General features: G+C 42.3%; 2 protein-coding genes across 2 annotated transcripts; both read left to right on the top strand.

The window, feature by feature from the left end:
• Positions 1-7,080: 7,080 nt before the first annotated feature.
• On the top strand, positions 7,081-10,854 carry lrit1a (leucine-rich repeat, immunoglobulin-like and transmembrane domains 1a). The gene is made up of 4 exons (XM_020923716.2): positions 7,081-7,202; positions 7,678-8,138; positions 9,144-9,449; positions 9,788-10,854. The coding sequence occupies exons 1-4, from the start codon at positions 7,081-7,083 to the stop codon at positions 10,852-10,854; spliced, it is 1,956 nt and encodes a 651-aa protein (XP_020779375.1).
• Positions 10,855-11,604: 750 nt separating this feature from the next.
• On the top strand, positions 11,605-17,329 carry lrit2 (leucine-rich repeat, immunoglobulin-like and transmembrane domains 2). Its single transcript, XM_055162878.1, has 3 exons — positions 11,605-11,871; positions 15,118-15,908; positions 16,530-17,329. The coding sequence occupies exons 1-3, from the start codon at positions 11,864-11,866 to the stop codon at positions 17,327-17,329; spliced, it is 1,599 nt and encodes a 532-aa protein (XP_055018853.1). The 5' UTR covers positions 11,605-11,863.
• The last annotated feature ends 1,408 nt before the right edge of the window (positions 17,330-18,737 follow it).

Genomic DNA, 18,737 nt, shown 5'->3' with positions numbered 1-18,737 from the left:
TTTCCCATGAAATATAAATAAACCTGTTGTTATTGGGGACCAGCAGATTGCCTCACACACACATACAAAACTGCCTGCATGTTGCTTAAAGGCACAATGCCATAACCTTTCCATAAAGTTAAATTATCGAACACTCTATAGGAGAGGTGTGTCCTCAAAGAATCCTGTTGGTCTATACATGTCCTACAGTTATGTTGTTAATTATTGCCTATAAATTCTGCAATTAACTGAACTACAGCTGACCTTACTTTGGAGATGGGAGGTGAAACTGTGGTTGCAGAATTAGAATACTGATTATAATTTCAGTAATAAAAAAAAAAATGACAAAGTTCTAGAGGTTACATTTTTGTCAACATTGCACCAGTAATTTCCTTTAACCAAAAAGAAGTGAGATGTAAATGCTTTGAACATCCGTATAGCCTCCATGGATGTTCCATAGACTGTATCTATGTAAATAGACACGTTCCAAATAGGAAGTGAGCATGGGCGGCTTCTGGCTCCACTGACTCTGGCTCCAATTCACTAAGCAAGACTGGGCCTGGGTAGTACTTGGATGAGAGACTACTGGGAATTGCAGGCGCCACAGTGGAGTGACAGTGGTAAAAACTATTGTTGTGTCCTCAGGCAAGACACTTCACCCACATTGCCTAGTATGAAAGTGGTGTGTGTGAGTGTTGGTGGTGGTCAAAGGGACAGATGGTGCAAATTAGCAGCTGCACTTCCGTCAGTCTGCCCCAGGGCAGCTGTGGCTACAGTAGTAGAGTGTGCAGTGAATGAATAATGAACTGTAAAGCGCACTGGGTATCTTGAAAGGCGCTGTATAAATGCAATAAATAATTAATAATATTGAAGAAACCTTCACTTCTCTCTGTAACTGCTGCAGTCAGGCTCCTCATTTTGATTGTAATACTTTTATATTAATATGCTTTTTATTTAATCATTTCCTATTCCTAATGTGGAACTCAGCTCCAAATTTGCCCCAATAATTGGACGCCACATTCCCTTAGTCTACTTCTTTATTCAGTCTATGCATGAGACCCAATGAGGCAAGATGGGTCCACAAGAACAAGACGACATGAGACTTTGACATAATTTATAATATGCAAACTGTGCAATTCACTATTTTGGTCTCATAATTCTGTATTTATTTAATTTAATATCTTTGTTGTCATTATAGCAGTGCTAGAGGCATCATGAAAGCAGCACTAAACCCCTTACCAAACCCCCTTTTTGCCCAAGAAAAAAGAAAGAAAAGAAAAAAAAATTAAGAAAAGAACATTTTCAAGTGATAATTTTCCTTTTGTGTTTGTGAAAATTTTGTCTCATGAGATCTTGTCCCATCCCTGTTATGAAACCAAGGCAAGGCTTTCACACTAATCACACTGAAGCACTTTGACCATGATGTTAGGGCACGTTGTATCTGCTCTATAATAACCAGATTAACAGGTCTGGAGAAATGTGCAGGTACCATTTACAAAGACAATAGAAGACACTGAATACATGAGAAGAGGTGTGTAGAGCAGCCAAAAATAACTACTCAAGTAAAAGTGCATAGTGGTGAAAGAAATGAGTCAAATAAAAGTCAAGAAGTGTCTGGAGAGCTGCAACTCAAGTCATTGTGAGAGTAACTATCTGGAGTGAACATAACATTTTTATAATTTGAAGTTAAAAGTCAAAGGCGCTGTACCTGATTTTTACTTAAAAAAAACATAAAACAAAAAAACAAAAAACAAACCTAAAGTAAATTAATCCATGTTGAATAGAAAAAAGGATGGCAGTGGGACTCTGATTGCAGTGCATTTATTAACTGTCACGCCAACGCTTTTCGACTACAAAGTCTTTATCAGGACTGAGACACAATTCATTCATTTTAAACAGTTTGCAGTGGTCCCGAGTTGTTCCTCAATTACCTCATGCATTCAAAACATTATCAATTTATAAGTGCTTTTCACAACTCTCAGACACCAGAGCAGAGCACCTTTTCTTGGATTTTTGGACAATAAAACATTTTCTAATTAGATGCAGGCAGCACACCGCAGAATTATTTTGGCATCAAGAGCTGTTTATACAATATATCTATCTCTATGGAGACTCATTTTGTGGTGTGTGTTGTGGTGAAGAGGGAGCTGAGTCGAAAGGCAAAGCTCTCGATTTACTGGTCAATCTTCGTTCCTCCCCTCACCTATGATCATGATTTTAGGTAATGACCTAAAGGACGAGATCGCAGGTACAAGCTCTTGAAATGAGTTTCCTCCACAGGGTGGCTGCGTGCTCTCTTAGCTATAGGGTGAGGAGCTCAGTCACACCTGAAAAGCTTAGAGTGGAGCCGCTGCTCTTTTACATCAAGAGGAGCCAGCTGAGGTGGCTCGGGCATCTGTTCTGGATGCCTCCTGGGCACTTCCGGGCATGTCCCACCAGAAGGAGTACCCGGGGAAGACCCAGAACACACTGGAGGGACTGTGTCTCTGAACTGACCTGGGAACGCCTTGGAGATCCCCCCAGAGGAGCTGGAGGAAGTGTCCAGGGTAAAGGAAGTCTGGAAGTCCCTGCTTAGACTGCTGCCCCTGCAAGCCAGCCCCAGATAAGTGGAAGCAAATGGATGGATGGACTCATTTTACTTAAATACCTGGGTGAAATCAGGTAGATTAATTTGTAAGCAGAAAACATTAACTAATTATAGACAAAAATCATAAAAAAACAGAATCTTATCTGAAGAAGCAGTGCAAGAAACACAAATGTTCAAATCATATAATTTCACCAGGATAGTGAGGATTTTGTCACTCAAACAGGAAGCCTAAACGTATACTCAAGTAGTACACTACTATTGCTCAAATAGGAGTAAAACTTGAGAACAACAATGTGATTCATAAACCTGCTTAAAAACCATGAGTCAGGAACATGTTTTAGTTTGAACCGTTAGCCCTGCCCACTCAGTCCTGTCTGGGATAGTGTCATGCAGTTGTTTCCTTATAGTTCTCCAGTGTCTGAAAAAGTGAAAATGCGATGTGGTGTTTTAATACAGGAAATGCTCCACTGTGTTTTTAAACTCCATACACGTCACTATTTGGGTCATTTCAGCCCTGGAATTGCCAATCTCAAGAAGGTAAAGGTAGCTGACTTTAAACTAAATTGAAAACTACTGCTACATGACATCACAAGGTGGAACAGAGCATTTGGATCTTTAGAGATGGAGATAAACTGATATGGCAGGATTACTCAAATATATGTGAATAAAACAAAACACAACTCCAGGTCTGTTTTTGATGAGGTTATAACCTTATAACTTGGGAGTAAATTTTGTGTAATACAGGATCTTTAATAACAACTGGACAGAAAAGATAACTCTGTCAGTAACTTCTGTATGTAAGTATGTAAATAAAGATTATATTTTACAGCCTCTACTTTTTTTTTTTTATTTAGCAGCTTTTACCATATAACACATGATGTAAAGAGCATTTATCTTAACTAGAATACATTAAATAATAAAAACATACAAGTGTAAATGAGTACACATCTCTGGACATGACATTTAAGAGAAAGAGAGAGGAAGAGAGAAAGATATTTTATTGATATTAGTAGTTTTATTTATTTATTTTTGAACCCATGTTTGACCCTTTCTGTGGTTTACCTCTCTCCAGTCTCCGGTCTAATCTCAGAAAGTAACAGTTTGTGGGCAGGTTTCATGTCATGTGTTGTTGGCGTTTAAAGCTGCTGTCCTGAAGCTGTTGCCACATCTCCAGAGCTTTTCATACCACTCACAGAACAAGAGGGACATTGTTGTTTAACCCTGTGCAGCTCGGGGATTATCAGATCAGCAGCCTGTGAAGTGGAGGTGCAAATGTGTCAAGTGTAAAAATCATCACATTGGGTTTACGTGGGGTCCCGGTCGTGCTCAGAATATGAGTTTGTGCAAGCAGAGAAATCGATTTCAAACTAACAGCTGTCAATCGCACTGAAGTGAATACACCACAAGCCTTGAGAACCTAGGGCTGCTGGTTCAAATCCTGACATGGGCACTTTGAAATAGTCACCGTGCGTAGTCACTCAAGTTTTTCTTCCAGTGAGCTCCTTTACAAAACCAAAATGCCAGAGAGCTACTAGTTTTAGCGGCCACAGGACATTGAGACGATTTAAGAAAGCGTTGGGGTACAGTTAGATGGCAATTAAACATAAACGACGCCCAGGAAGAACAGTTGATAGCTAAGGTCTGTATAATATTTTGAACTGTGCAATGATGGGAACTGTGCAATGAATGGAGTGTACATGTTATAGTTTGGCCCCCTGTGACCCCAGCCCTTTGGGACAACGGATGGAACTTTAGGCTACAATCTGGTGTGTTTACATTCATGTTGTGTCATGTTTGTTCATTAACATGCTCTGTCCCAATCAATCAAACAAACAAACAAACAAATAAATAAATAAATAAGGTCAATTAAATACAATCAATCCATGAATCTGCCCAGGGACTACAGGTGTAAATTAGCACTGGTGCTACAACCTGATGTACAATGCATCTCTTCTGTTAAGATTAATGTAAAAAATGTGTGCTGTCCCTGTCTCATTAAATAAAATAAATTAAATAAAATAATAGGCATGTAATTAACCAAATTTTTGATTATTCAGCACAGTGATATAATTCTGAAATCCCTTGGTGAGCCCCTTGGAAGGGGGTGGAGAGCGACTGGTAGCTCCTGACCTACAGGTTGGAGACCCCTGTTCTACATATTTTGGCCTATACTGTTACTAAAGCTGCTAGTATTACTGTTGTTACTTTTACTGTAAATAGCCTGTATTTTACTAGTGGTATTTTTACTTTTGACGGTGTCCAGTGCCCCAATGTTTTTTACTTGTCAATGCCTGATCTCATCTGATCTCAGAAGATAACCAAGGTGTGTACTGGTTAGTACTTGGATGGAGATCACTGGGAATATCAGGTACTACAGTGAGACTGCAGTGGGCCTAGTGCAAACTGTAGGTTGTGTCTTTAAGCAAGGCACTTCATCAATCTTGCCAAGTTTGAATATATGTGTGTGTGTTGGTTGATGGCACGGATTGGCAGCTTTGACTTTGTTAGTCCCATAACTTTGACTACGATAATATCTTATTACTGCCGTGTGGGGAGTGAACAAATAATGCTCTCTTTCCATAAAAGTCCTTAAAAAGTCCATAAAAGTCCCTAAAAGCACTGTATAATATTTAGAAGAAGCAATTATTTATACCACAAATCCACTACCACTAATTAAATATAAATATACTGCTAATATTACTGCTGCATGATGCATTATGCCTCATACTAACAAATACTACTACTGCATCACTAGTATAATCCCCTAATACTATCAGTAACTCAATTATAACTTTGATCAGTACATTTGTGCACTCTGACTGTGACACTGTGTGCCCCACAACCCAGTCTTCAGTTCATAATTCTAATGAAAGGGCTTAAGATATAGAGATTAGCATATGGAATGTTTAAGGTTTTTAATGTTGCAATAGTTAAGACGTGCACCTCCCTAATAGCATGAACATTGCCAACTTTGACCTAAAGGGAACGTCAATGGAACTCTTATCAAGCTATTTAAATTCCTTCTTCTTCTTCTTTGATTTATTTTAGTGCTTTTGCCATCTTATTTTTATTAATTTTTTTGCCATTTTCAAAAACTGTTGACTTATTTGGGTCAGTCCTGGTGCCAAGTTGCGCAAACATTATGAGGTGTGAGTTTTCGTAATGTTGGCACGCTTTGAAACGCTGCCAAGTGTTACGCAGAAAGTGGGTGACGAAATCAAGAAAGTTGAGATGTGGTAATAACAAAATACTACAGAGGTATTTTTAGTTTGGGTTGTAATCCTTAGATAACTCAAAGATGGAGGTCAAATGAAGTTGGTTTGATAAGATTCCTCAACGATGTTGTCACTTCAAAACAATATTACTGAATTAAATGTAATAAGTAGATATTATCTGATGTTTTAGTAGGGATGTGATCAGACTGAAAAACATGAATGACACATTAGGGTTATATAAGAGAGGAGACATTTTGACACTGAAAGAGTAAAATTGTATACTGTTGTTACTTCATTAATATTATACTCTGTAGATTCAAAATCAAAATACACAGGAGTAATTTTATAATATAAAATATATACAAAAAAGCAAACATTAGTTTCAAAACTAATAAAAACTATAAGGTGAATAAAATTGGCAGGGCTATAACAGACTGTACTGATTAAAGAAAGAACTAAAAAAGTTAAAACCATACTTCAGAACATTCTCCATGGACATTTTTCTCCGTGGAAGTTTTTTCATGCTGTGGAATATTATAACCAAAGGAACAACATTTCCATGGAAACAAGATGGAGGAGACCCCCCCTCCAGGCAAAATAAGAGGTTGTGAAGATGTTTGTCAGTGCACATCCATAATGAAACAAACCAAACAAAATATATATATATTTTATTTTTATTTTTTTGGCTGAAATTCCACGTATAATGTAAATATTTCGGACAGTGACTTTTCAGATGGATTGTCATTTAAACATTTCATACAAGTTTAATAAAGTATGTTAAAAGGTTTATTTATGCTTAAAAGAGTTTAAATGTATCAGAAGAAATAGGCCACAGAGCTCTGGTTCAGTGCAGGGCCACAGGCGCAGACTCTGGCCACAGGGCGCGGTGCAGGGGCCCCCTTGTGGTAAAACAGCGCACTCTTAGATTACCAGTCACGTCAGAACCCAAATGAACAAGCTCCATTTGAGGCACAGACAAATCCAAACATCACTGGATTATGAGCATTCGGAAACGTTTGTGCGCTCGTGCACTGAGACGTTTGTGCGCAGCCTATCGGATTCAGCGGGAGCCAATACGCATCCAAATGAAAAGAACGCCAGCGCTTTCTATAATCCCCGTCTATCCTTTTGATCTCGGGACCCGCTGCCGTGGCATCACAATGGGACAGGGCAGCGACGGGGCACAGCCATGAAGAGCAGACTCCCGTAAATGACTCACATCACGGGGCTTCTGGACTCGAGTGGGGGCAAACTGGAGCCACGAACCAAAAGAGAGCGTGTGCGTAAAAGTGCGCCGAGATGCTGGCTGTGCTGCTCGTGGGGCTGTGCGCGGCCTCGGCCGGTCTGTTCTCCGCGGTCAGCTGTTGCCCATCACAGTGCAGCTGCTTCTACCACAACCTCAGCGACGGATCCAAGGCCAGGTACTGCACGAAATACTTAAATGTTTGTCTGACCATCGCTTTTACGCACGTCTTGATGCATCTTTTGGAGCTCTTTTGGCGCGACAGATGTGAGCAGAGGTGAACACGTGTGCAGAAGATAATTCAGGGAGTGCATGTCCGTCCAATTTTATTTAATGCAGGATTATGTGTCAAAGGCACTTTCAGCCTCTCCGTCTATGCCGTTATCATTTACAGGAGTAGCCTTTTGCAGGCTTACAACGTTAAATTTACTCAATGTAGTTCAACTTGTATCACTGAATTTACATATCTCGTCTGTAAGCTAATTTATAATAATTAGTCACCTTCCTTTATCCTCACTTTTGTGTCTCATTTGTCATATTTTAACCTGTGTGTTTTGAACTATTGTTATCACAAAAAGTGAATAAAACTGTAGATCATTTTCTGAATCTGATCCTTGTGTGGCATGACCCCTGACCTCTTGTGTGTGCTACAGGAGTGTCATCTGTAATGACCCGGACATGTCCCTGGTGCCAGTGGGCTTCCCCGTGGACACGTCCAAACTGCGGATTGAGAAGACGTCCATCCAGAGGGTCCCCAGTGAGGCCTTTAGCTCCCTCTCCAGTCTGGAGTTCCTGTGGCTGTCCTTTAACACTTTGTCCTCTGTGGCTGGGGACAGTTTCAGAGGGCTGCTGAGCCTGGAGGAGCTGCGTCTGGACGGGAACTCTCTGACGGTGTTTCCCTGGGACAGCCTGCTGGACATGCCCAGCCTCAGACTGCTGGACCTGCATAACAACCAGCTCAGCTCTCTGCCCCCGGAGGCCACCACCTACATCCGCAACCTCACCTACCTGGACCTGTCCAGCAACAACCTGCTCACCCTGCCCCCCGAGGTGCTCAGCACCTGGCTGGCAGTGAGGCCCGCCCAGGGCCCGGAGAGCTCCAAGATGATACTGGGTAAGAGAGGAACAGTTATCCTGTACTTCATTAGGATAAAACTCATTCATAAGTCATCACATCAGCAGCTGGACAGTACTGTTGCTAAGTGACCATCTGTGGATATAAGTAGCTCTGGATCATAGTGATGATTAGAATGAAATCATGTCTACATGTTAGCGTTGTATGAAGGGAGATCAACTTAATAACTACATCTCTCTCCTTTTCATTCTGTGTGATTTGATAAACTCTGAAAAGTCCTGGTTGTGGCAGTGGCAGTGAGCTACGGTGTAAAAGCTGCTGAGAGAAGATCAATGCAAAGTTTCTTATTCCAGATAGTGCAGGGTTTGTTGTCAGGAGTAGGGATGGGCGATATGCAATAATTCCACTAATTGTAATAAAAAAAATAAAAATAAATTATAAGTATTGCGATACTGTTTATTTTTATTTTTTTAAATTTTCCAATAAGATTATTTTTTTTTTACTTAATAGGCTACATGATGTGTATAGTCATTCAAACATATTTATATTTTCAATACAATTTTAGATCTTTTTTAAGATTATTGTGATGTTATTGTTAATAGTGATTATATTGACCATTATAATTGTGACACAAATTTAATTATCATCCCAAATCTAAATGAAAGTACTGTCTGACATCGGACACAACTGGACAAAATGGCCCTCGCTTACATGAATATTATATGTGTCATCTTAGTAAATGTCTTATTTATTTTTTCAATCCATTCATTACTGAATATTCTTTTCATTTCCACATTTTCTGTGAAGAACCACCATCCGAGTCATCATCATCCTCTTCCTCTTCATCATGTCTATCCATCCTGTGCTCTACTCGTCCCTGGTGTAGTCATGGACAGGGGTACGGACTTTATGAATTAAATGTTAATCCTCTTACAGGATTAGCATGCTAACATCCACGCTGCCATCTGCAGACTGCTCTTTCACATTGTCCGCAGCTGGACGCTCCCCCTGCTCCACTGAGCTGGCCTTTGCCCTTGCCCGCAGGTCTCCATGACAACCCATGGGTGTGTGACTGCCGCCTGTATGAGCTGGTGCAATTTCAGAAGTCTCCGAGTCTGTCTGTGGCTTTCATAGACACACGTCTCCGCTGCTCTGCTCCAGAGAGTGTGTCAGGAGTCCTGTTTAGTGACGCTGAGCTGCGTCAGTGCCAGCTGCCCCGGATCCACACGGCTGTGGCACGAGTGCGCAGCGCCGCAGGCAACAGTGTACTGCTCCGATGCGGCACCCTTGGCGTGCCCATCCCAGACCTGAGCTGGAGCAGGGCTGATGGACGACCTCTCAACGGCACAGGTGAGCCTAAGTCTGTTCTACTTTCCACATCTGCAGTCTGAGCTAAGATGCTTTATAGAGCTGTTAATTAAAGAGAAAGCTGTGAGGGGATTGTAATGCCCTGAGACTGACTGACAGCTGCTACTGCTGCTGCTACACAGTTATGCAACATTGATCAGTATTGACTCAACATTGAATAATCACAAAGGACAGTTGTCTGATCAAATCCTGGGGCGTAGAATTTAATAATAGTACAACACCAAAACTGCTCATCTGTGTCATTCAAATACTTTGCACAAATGACTCCACACATAGACCATCCCAGATGTCATGTACCAACACATGTGTTCTCTCCACAGTCCAGCAGGAAACATCTAAGGAGGGCATCACCTGGTCCATCCTCAGTGTGCCCGCAGTGTCCTACCAGGACTCAGGGAAGTATATCTGCAAAGGCACAAACTACGCTGGGAGTGCAGAGGCGGTTATCTCACTCCTTGTTACCAACTCAACCAAAGCAGATGGAACCCAGTCAAACAATGAGAGAAAAACAAAGATGAAGAAGTCTGGTCCAATGGGCAAAGCTGCTTACCAGGAGAAGCTGGTGGCCCGGTACGTGGTGCCCACCTCCACTGCACCCACTCTGCAGGCCATGCAGTCAGGCATCCCTCTGGGGCTGGGCTCAGTGCTGTCTGTGGACAGTTACAGTGTTGCAGACCAGGCCACACCTGCTCCTGTCACCACCTCCAACCCAGACACCCTCTTGGAGCTGGAGAGGACCAACCTTAGCAATCTTTCTGCCAACACCTCCTCCCTCCAGCAGGACCCTGACAGGGTGGTCAAAGGAGTCAAAGTGGTGGGGGACACGGACAATACCATTTCTCTGAACTGGAGAGCCCCTAAGGCCAAGAACAGCACGTCATTCAGTGTGCTGTATGCAGTGTTTGGAGAGAGGGACATGAGGAAGATCAACGTCGGAGCAGGACAGACGCGGGTCACCATCGATGGCCTGGTGCCCAGGACCAAGTACATCGCCTGTGTGTGTGTGAAGGGCCTCATCCCCCGGAAGGAGCAGTGTGTGATCTTCTCCACTGATGAAGCAGCCAGTGCTACAGGCACACAGAGACTCATCAATGTGATCGTCATCACAGTGGCCTGTATCATTGCTGTCCCGCTCACTGTCATCGTGTGCTGCGGTGCAATCAAGAGGCGCATCAAGAAATACTGGGGCAAGAAGTCCAAAGACATCCAGGACTCCTATGTGACCTTTGAGACTCTGTCCCCTGGCACTAAGGCCAAAGGGCTGGAGGGAGAATATCTGAACAGACTGAACCCAGAGGAGTCCAACAGACTGCTGTCTGCTCGCTCCAGTCTGGACTCTGAGGCCACAGCCAAGATAGAAGGACAGCCCAACGAGTACTTCTGCTGACATCATGCTCCAGCTCCGGCTCCACAGCCCACACCCCACACGCACGCCCATCACCTGCCCCATCTGCACCTCAGCACCCATCAGCAGCACCCACATCACCCACCCTCCAACCAGCAGCACCCACATCACCCACCCTCCAACCAGCAGCACCCACATCACCCACCCTCCAACCAGCAGCACCCACATCACCCACCCTCCAACCAGCAGAACGCCATCACCCCACACCACGGTACACTCCCACACCTGCAGCAGACCCACCAGCACCCACAGCTTCAGCACCCTGCCCATCCCCACCCACCACGGCCCCCTGAAGTCAGCCTGCCCAACGCACGCTCCCACACCCCTCTGCCCTGGGACAGCCCTCCTCCTGTCCCTCCTCGCTGGGTCATGCCCTCCACACCACCTCAACAGAGGACCACCTTCTATCAGAGAGCATTCGCACGCTGCACCATCATGGAGATATCAGTGTAGAGACCTGTGCACCTCTACGGCCTGCTACGCACAAGCTCTTGGATAAAATGTTCTGCACGTACTGTGTTTTGAGGATGCTACAATCAAACCATGAATCAGGAATTAAACTCACTACTCCATCTAGTGGTACAAAGTGAAATGTCAGACAATAGGATAACATTTGTGCTTGTTAGTGTTGGTCTGTTGATGTTTTATTTTCTACAGTCTTTAACAAATCCACTTGACACTGTAGTTTAAGCTAAAAGGTGTAAACAGTAAAAATCTGAACCATCCGATAATATAAAATAGTCTGCACTGATGATTGTGTGAGTCTCGATTTTCTTAGCATGGCCAGCGCCCCCTGTCTCCTGATGTGTGAAGGGCACTGAAAGAGCGGATCTAGATCACGTGTGTTTTTGTACATAAAGCTCCATGAGTGTGTGCCTCTGTATATATCTCTGTATCTTAAACATGTGTCATAGGTTCTGAGGAGATATACACACAGGCATTTTCACACTGCAGTGACGAGAGAGCTGGAGCTGGAGAGAGCGACTCAACTATGACACTGTAAATACAAATCAAATTTAATGTATTTTTATTCTCTGCACAATTTATGTTAGCCCCTGACCTGTGCTCTCAGTGTATAAACATGTTCTGTCAAATAAAGTTTTCTATTAAAATATGGATAATAACCCAATTTATACATTTATTCTGACTTTTATTTAATGTGCAGTTTTGATATTAAAGAGCCCATATTACACTATTTTATGATCTTTGTAATAATGTTGGTTCCTCATCAAAAACATATCCAGAATTGTTAGTTTCATTTACACAAGTTTAACAAACAAACCCTAAAAATTTGAGTTACTCTCAAATACAAAACGATCTGTTCCAACTTATGATGTCAAAATGAAGTGTTCCACTGTGTTTTTAAACTCGATACACCTTCATTAAAACCATTTGTCATCATTTCAATCCTGGAATCTGTACTGAACTAAAAGGTACATTTAGCTGTTAACTTGAAAACTACCACTTCATGACATCATAAGATGAAACAGGGCTTTTTGAGCTTTTGAGATGTAAACAGACTAAAAATAAACGTGTGCTCAAACGTGTGAATGAAACAAAACTCACCACAAGCATACGGAAAACACGAAGTCCGTACAAGAGTGGTCCTAACTTTTCGAAAAACTCATCAAGTAATTAGCTGTGAAGAAATGTTGAAAATAAAAATCCACAAATGTTAAGTCCAAAGTGTGGTTCTTGGTTGTAGTTTGCGTCAATATAGATCACCAAAAGTCTCAGCAAAATAAATTTACGCTGGATTTGGAGACGACTTTTATGCATGGTTAGACCACGGCTGTTCTGAGGTTTCACCAGTTAAAATTTGACAAAGGTTATCTCTAATAACATTGAAAAATATCTTGTAAAAGCATTCTAACATGGACTAAATCTCACAAGAGTAAATTTGTGTAATATAGCAAATTTAATCCTTACCAATCTGTAAATAAATAAATAAATAAATAAAACATTCTAGAGACTTCATTATGTAGGTAGTGATGTCCTACAGGTGAACACAATCTTCTATTTCCATTGAGTCATGTAGGTGTAAAAACAGTGCTAGCCCAACAGACCTTTTCTAAAGACATCTGATTAACTGTGTTTGTAATTCAATTGGCTGACCTGCCTCTGTTGTATTCTCACATAACAACACTAGATGCCTATATCTAGGTTACTGCAGTTTAAGGTGTTAATCTCATAGTTGTTACCATGTTGGTGTTTGCTTCCCTGCGTTGACAGTTTGGCAAATGTCTCAACCCTCTTTGCCCCTAACTCATGCAATACCTGTCCTGTCTAATTAAAGATCCTTTATTACGCAAAATTGACTCTTGTGAACTTTAAGTCAGTCATCTGTTAGAATGTTACCTCATCAAAAACATACCTGGAGTCGTGTACGTCTTTCACACATATTTGAGTGACCCTTTATTATTACTGCCCTACAAAGACAAAAGAGCTTAACTCACCAGAGTGTGAAACTGAGAAAAATGACTTCAAAACTTCTGTTTTGTCCAGACAAAATATAATAGGTAGGGCTCCCAAAATTTGACAACTAGTTGCTATAATGAAGAAATATTTGTATGCATAAAAATACTGAGCTCAAAATAAAACTTTGACCCTTATTTGACAGCTACTGTACTCTGCTTTTGTATCATAAGGAGTCGTGCAAAGGCAAAAAGCAGTGACTGACATGACACTTTATTTGATTTTCCCTAGACTTCCATCCATTATAAGAACACCTCACCCAGGCTGAGTCATCATGGAGTTTGTTTGAAATGATACAAGAGCTTGATCAGGACACTTACACAGTTAAATAGTCTGACAGACATGTTACTTTACAGTATAGTATATACTGTATCAATAAATACAGAAAATACTTTCACATTAAAGATCATTTAAGTATAATTGAACACAAAGGTTTATTTATTTAGCAATGACATATTTATTTATTAACGACATAGTTTTTGGCTTTTGCCTTTGCACGACTTATTTTTTGCACCTGATACAAAGGCAGAGCACAGGAACTGCCAAATAAGGGTTAAAGGTCAATTTTGAGCTCAGTATTTTTCACAATATTTATTCACATGATAAAGGAGCTCTCATATTCAAACAAAATGACATGAACTCATTTTTGACCAAATATGATGTTACGGCGTTCTGCCTTTGTAGGGCAGATTAGTCTATCTACATCTCCAAATGCTCCCTGTAATGTCGGGAAGTAGTAGTTTAAGTTGTAAGTCAACATCAGAAATTGTCCAAATGATTCAAGAAAAACTAAACTAAAACTAAGAGAGTTTGTGTATTAAATGTGTGAATGAAACAAAACACAACTCCAGGTCTGTTTTTGATGAGGAAACAACATTATATCATAGATCCACCTTAGGATAATATGGACCCTTTAAAACTTTAAGCCAGAAGTTACTATAGTTAGTCTATCTAGTTCAGCACTGTCCAAACAACCTTTATTGCATGAACACAAGAAACTCTGCTTTGTTTGAGTCAACCCTTGTCCGATCTGAGCTCCACTTCCCAGTCAAACCAGCTCACCATTTGGAGGTTCCTGTTTGGTTACGTAACTTGGTGTTTTGTGGGTCAGGGCAGCAGTGGGACAGTGCCGTCTTAATCATGATCAGGGGGAGAATTAGAGCCACTTGTTTGTTCCACGGCACGTCAAGGATTAAGAGTAATAGGCTTCTCCTGTCCACTGCCCTGACATGTCCACAGCGCGAATGTGGCCCTAAACTCTGGGCTTTTGTTTGGACTATGGACATATTGGGTTATTTACTCGTGATAGTTGTGGTTCAGTTTGGGGTGAGTGCGGCGTTTTCCTCCCAGTGTTTACGCGGGTGTAGCTGTGTAGAAGACCGTCATGGAAGGTAAGGCTGCTCCTGTAATCTCAAGAGTATTTTTAACTCTCTCCCTGTGTCACAGAGAGAGGCGACAATAAACAGGTCTATAGCAATATAGTTTTGAGTATAGTTAAAGCTAACATTTAGTGTAGTGAGGAGGCTTTGGTAATGCTTTTGTACCAAGATTTTTTCTCAAACTGAAGCTAAGACTGAAGTTGGAAGAGCGAATAAACCAGGATTTCTCTGGACAGCAGAAGACATTATATAAATCTGCTATTATTTTTGAACACCAATAGAAGTGTTTGCAAGACATTGGAACAAAAATGTACCTTAGACTGAATTTCAAAGTGTAAGAATTCTGCTAGTCTGAATATGTTGCTATAAATTTGACATTCTCTTGCTGTAGGTCCCTCACTTGTATGGAGGACAGTCTGTTCAGGAGCATCCCAGATGAGCTGCCTGAGGGTCTGACTAAAGTGCGCATAGAGAAATCCCACTTCGCTGAGATCCCACAAGGAGTCTTCTCCAGGAGCACAGCCTTAGAAAACCTATGGCTCAACTTCAATGAAATTGCTCTAATCAACTCCAAAGGTCTGGAGGGACTGTCCAACCTGACAGAACTTCGGCTGCAGGGGAACAAGCTGCGCTCTCTGCCATGGACCGCCTTCGAGGATACACCCAGCCTCAAGATCCTGGACCTGAAGCACAACCAACTGGACGTCCTTCCAGAGCATGCTCTCAAATATTTACCTGGGCTCACATATTTAGACTTATCTTTCAATCAGCTTACGGTTATATCCAAGGAGGTCTTCCTCAACTGGCCCCTGTACCAGAAGCTGCAGAGCCAGGAGGGGCCAGAGGGGGGCGCTGTGGGGCCCAATGTGGTGTTAGCGCTGCACGACAACCCCTGGTTGTGCGACTGCCGCCTCAAAGGCTTTGTGGAGTTCACACGCTCCTTGAGCCCTCCAATTCTTCTCATGAACTCTTATTTGAGCTGCTCTGGGCCGGACTTTAAGGCTGGACAGTTCTTCCATGAGGTGGATGTGCGCTCCTGCATCAAGCCTGTGGTCAGCACTGCCACTGCAAACATGAGCCTGCCCCAGGGAGCCAACGCCACCATGCGCTGCTTGGCCAAGGCACGGCCCCAGGCCTCACTGTGGTGGACATATGGACTCAAGATAATCAGAGGATTTCATGGTGAGAGTCAGTCACACCCAGCACAGACACATCAAGGAGGGTTTAATCACAGGGCTGATGTCGTCCAGTGAACAGAAAGCTCCAATTCTACATAAACACATGTAAAATTACCATGGAGTGTGTGTGTGTGTGTGCATGTGAACTTGATTAAGACTGAGAGATTACAGAGGTTTGTGGTCTAATGAATGAAAGTGTGGTCCACTCTAACATGCCCAGCTCTGTGTCACTGACCTCCCCCTGCTCTCACATGTAACAGCCCAGCCACACCAGCTCTGCGTCAGTGATACTCTAATACTTGTACAGACACACCAGAACAGTGACGCAGTGTGTGCAAATCATCTGATTCAGTAGTGTTGAAACACAGTGTTTGTTTGGTACATAAATGACACTTGAGCTCAGTAATATTTCAGTACTACACAATATTCACTGTGGTTTTGGACACGTTAGAATTTACATTTTGATTTTATTACTTTAGAATCAAGTACACATCATTTTTCAAATCTGGTTTCTCTCTTCAGTAGAATCTTGCAAGAGGAATGTGTAAAGTTTAAACGAGGCGCCAAACAGTAGCTGCTTGCATCCCATAGCAATTATAATTGACATTCTCATTTTTACCTGCAGAGTTCCAGGAGCGGGTGGATGAGGACACTGTTCGCTCCTTCCTGGTGATCCCGTCTCTCCACGTGTCAGACCGGGGCCTTTATACCTGCACCGCCGTCAACTACATGGGCAACTCCTCTGCCACCATCCAGCTGGATGTCCAGACCACCCAGGGCTCCACCGCCCAATCCCCACGTGGAGATGAAGCCCCGCCCCCTTCTGCCGAGGAAAACATCTACATCGACATCCGTATCGCTAAACAAACTGTACGGGGCATTTCCATCGAGTGGCACGCTGCTTTAGAACACCCCGATCAGACTTGGTTCACGATTCACTTTGGACGCATCAATGAAAAGAAAGAAGCCATTTTTATCGGCCCAGGAATCAACTCTTACACTGTTAATGACTTGCTGCCGGCTACCAAATACGAAATCTGTGTCACTCTGAAAAATCAAAACCCTCGACCAGGCCAGTGCATTGTGTTTGTGACAGGAAGTGACATCACAGAGATGGAGCAGCGGGAGAAGCTGATTTACATAGTGGTGATAGTGTTAGCCATGGTGCTGGCGGTGCCCATAGGGATGTATGCATGCACTACAGACACGAAACTGGTGTGTGTGGAGAGGATCCTGAGCTCGTGGAAGAACAGGAGAGCGAGCAGGACCCCAGGCATGGAGAGGCAGAGGCAGGGGACGTTTGACAGTCTCCAGGCGGCCAGTGATGAAGGTCTGGTCAATAAAGACTCCAGTGATGACCGCAAGGTGAGGAGGAGGTCAGAGGACAGGTCACAAAAAGGCAGGCTCAGTGCTCAGCTCTACTGAACTCATTTCATATACGAGCGTTGTTGTGTTCTCTTGTGTTGATCTGCAAAGCGTGACCATAAGACACTGTATCAGATGTTTGTTTTCATGTACTGTATATACTCCTTATATGAAGCTTCTGTGTCCCTTGTCTAACATAAAAAACATGCCATAAAGTAGGCTCGAGTAAAATTTGTTTTACTCTGAGCTCTTTGCATACAAGGTGTCTTTATTCACCACTAACCTGCAAGTACAGCAGTTGTGCTGTTAACAAGCTAGTTGTTAACAGTGCTGTGATGTGAACAGTGGGCCAAATCAGCCAGCTGACCAAAATACAACAGAACCTGTGCATTTTGGAGCAAACTGTTCTAGTCATACCCCATAGACCAGTCCTGTGTGTGGTCATGTGTGTAGAGGTGGTGACGTGCTTTCTGTCTTAATGCTGTGTTCCTCTGTTCTAGGCCCAGGAGGTCTGACAGTGGACATAAAGTGCAGTGCTATAGGGCACAGCGTCAGCTCATCTCTGAACTCTGTGTAACACTGACTGTCTGTATCACTTTTACGTGCACAGTTCTTCTCAGCAACTGTTTTTATTCACATAACAAACCCCATGTTCTCTATGAAGAAAAGAGGTTTAAGGGGAACACGTGTTGAATCAACTTTAAATGTGCATGGTGTAACTTTTCTGGTGGAGGGTCTGTCACCTGCTTGTCTTCATGGAGATGTTATTGCTTTGTCAAGAATGTTATGGAGATTAAACCTGTCTATCACAAGGGAGACAACTATAGTCAGATCTGTGGAGACGCAAGCCTATTCATGGAGGGAATTATTGTATTTTTGAGCAATGGAAACCCCCATAATGAAAGAATGTTAGATGTTTAGTGTCATACCATGGAACATTCCAGGGAAAGCAATACCATCTCCATGAAGAAAAGCAAGTGACAGACTCTCCTCCAGAAAAGTTACACAATGCAACTTTAATGTTACTGCTTGATGCTAATCACCTGAATAAATAACAATGAAAGCCTTCATAAAAATATGTGTTTTTGTGGCAACCGGCAATAAAAAATCACACTGTTTAAAAAATGTGTTAACAGTGTTTTGTTGTGCCATTGTATTTTATTTAAACACTGTTAAAGAGGGAGTATTACACTTCTATTGGGTATTAACTGCTAAAACATAACATATTTAGATCACCATGTTACCTGTTATTCTTTTGAAAATGTTGCTCTTCACTCATGCACATTTGGTGTGCATTTCACTAATAAAGCTGCTGCACATTGCATCAGGTTTGTGAAGTTGTAGTGTCTTGTTTTGTATCATGCTTTTGTATATTTATGATAGAATCTGGGCAGGAGCTAAACTGACTCTTGGACAGAATCTTATCGCTAACCGTGAGAAGGGTTCAAACAGGGCCCAGGACAGATGT

Source organism: Boleophthalmus pectinirostris, unplaced genomic scaffold (assembly GCF_026225935.1).
Source record: "Boleophthalmus pectinirostris isolate CB_2022bp ecotype Guang Dong unplaced genomic scaffold, ASM2622593v1 HiC_scaffold_5, whole genome shotgun sequence".
NCBI lineage: Eukaryota > Metazoa > Chordata > Actinopteri > Gobiiformes > Gobiidae > Boleophthalmus > Boleophthalmus pectinirostris.
The sequence above is the reverse complement of the archived record's forward strand: the minus strand, read 5'-3'. Positions and strand labels throughout refer to the sequence as shown.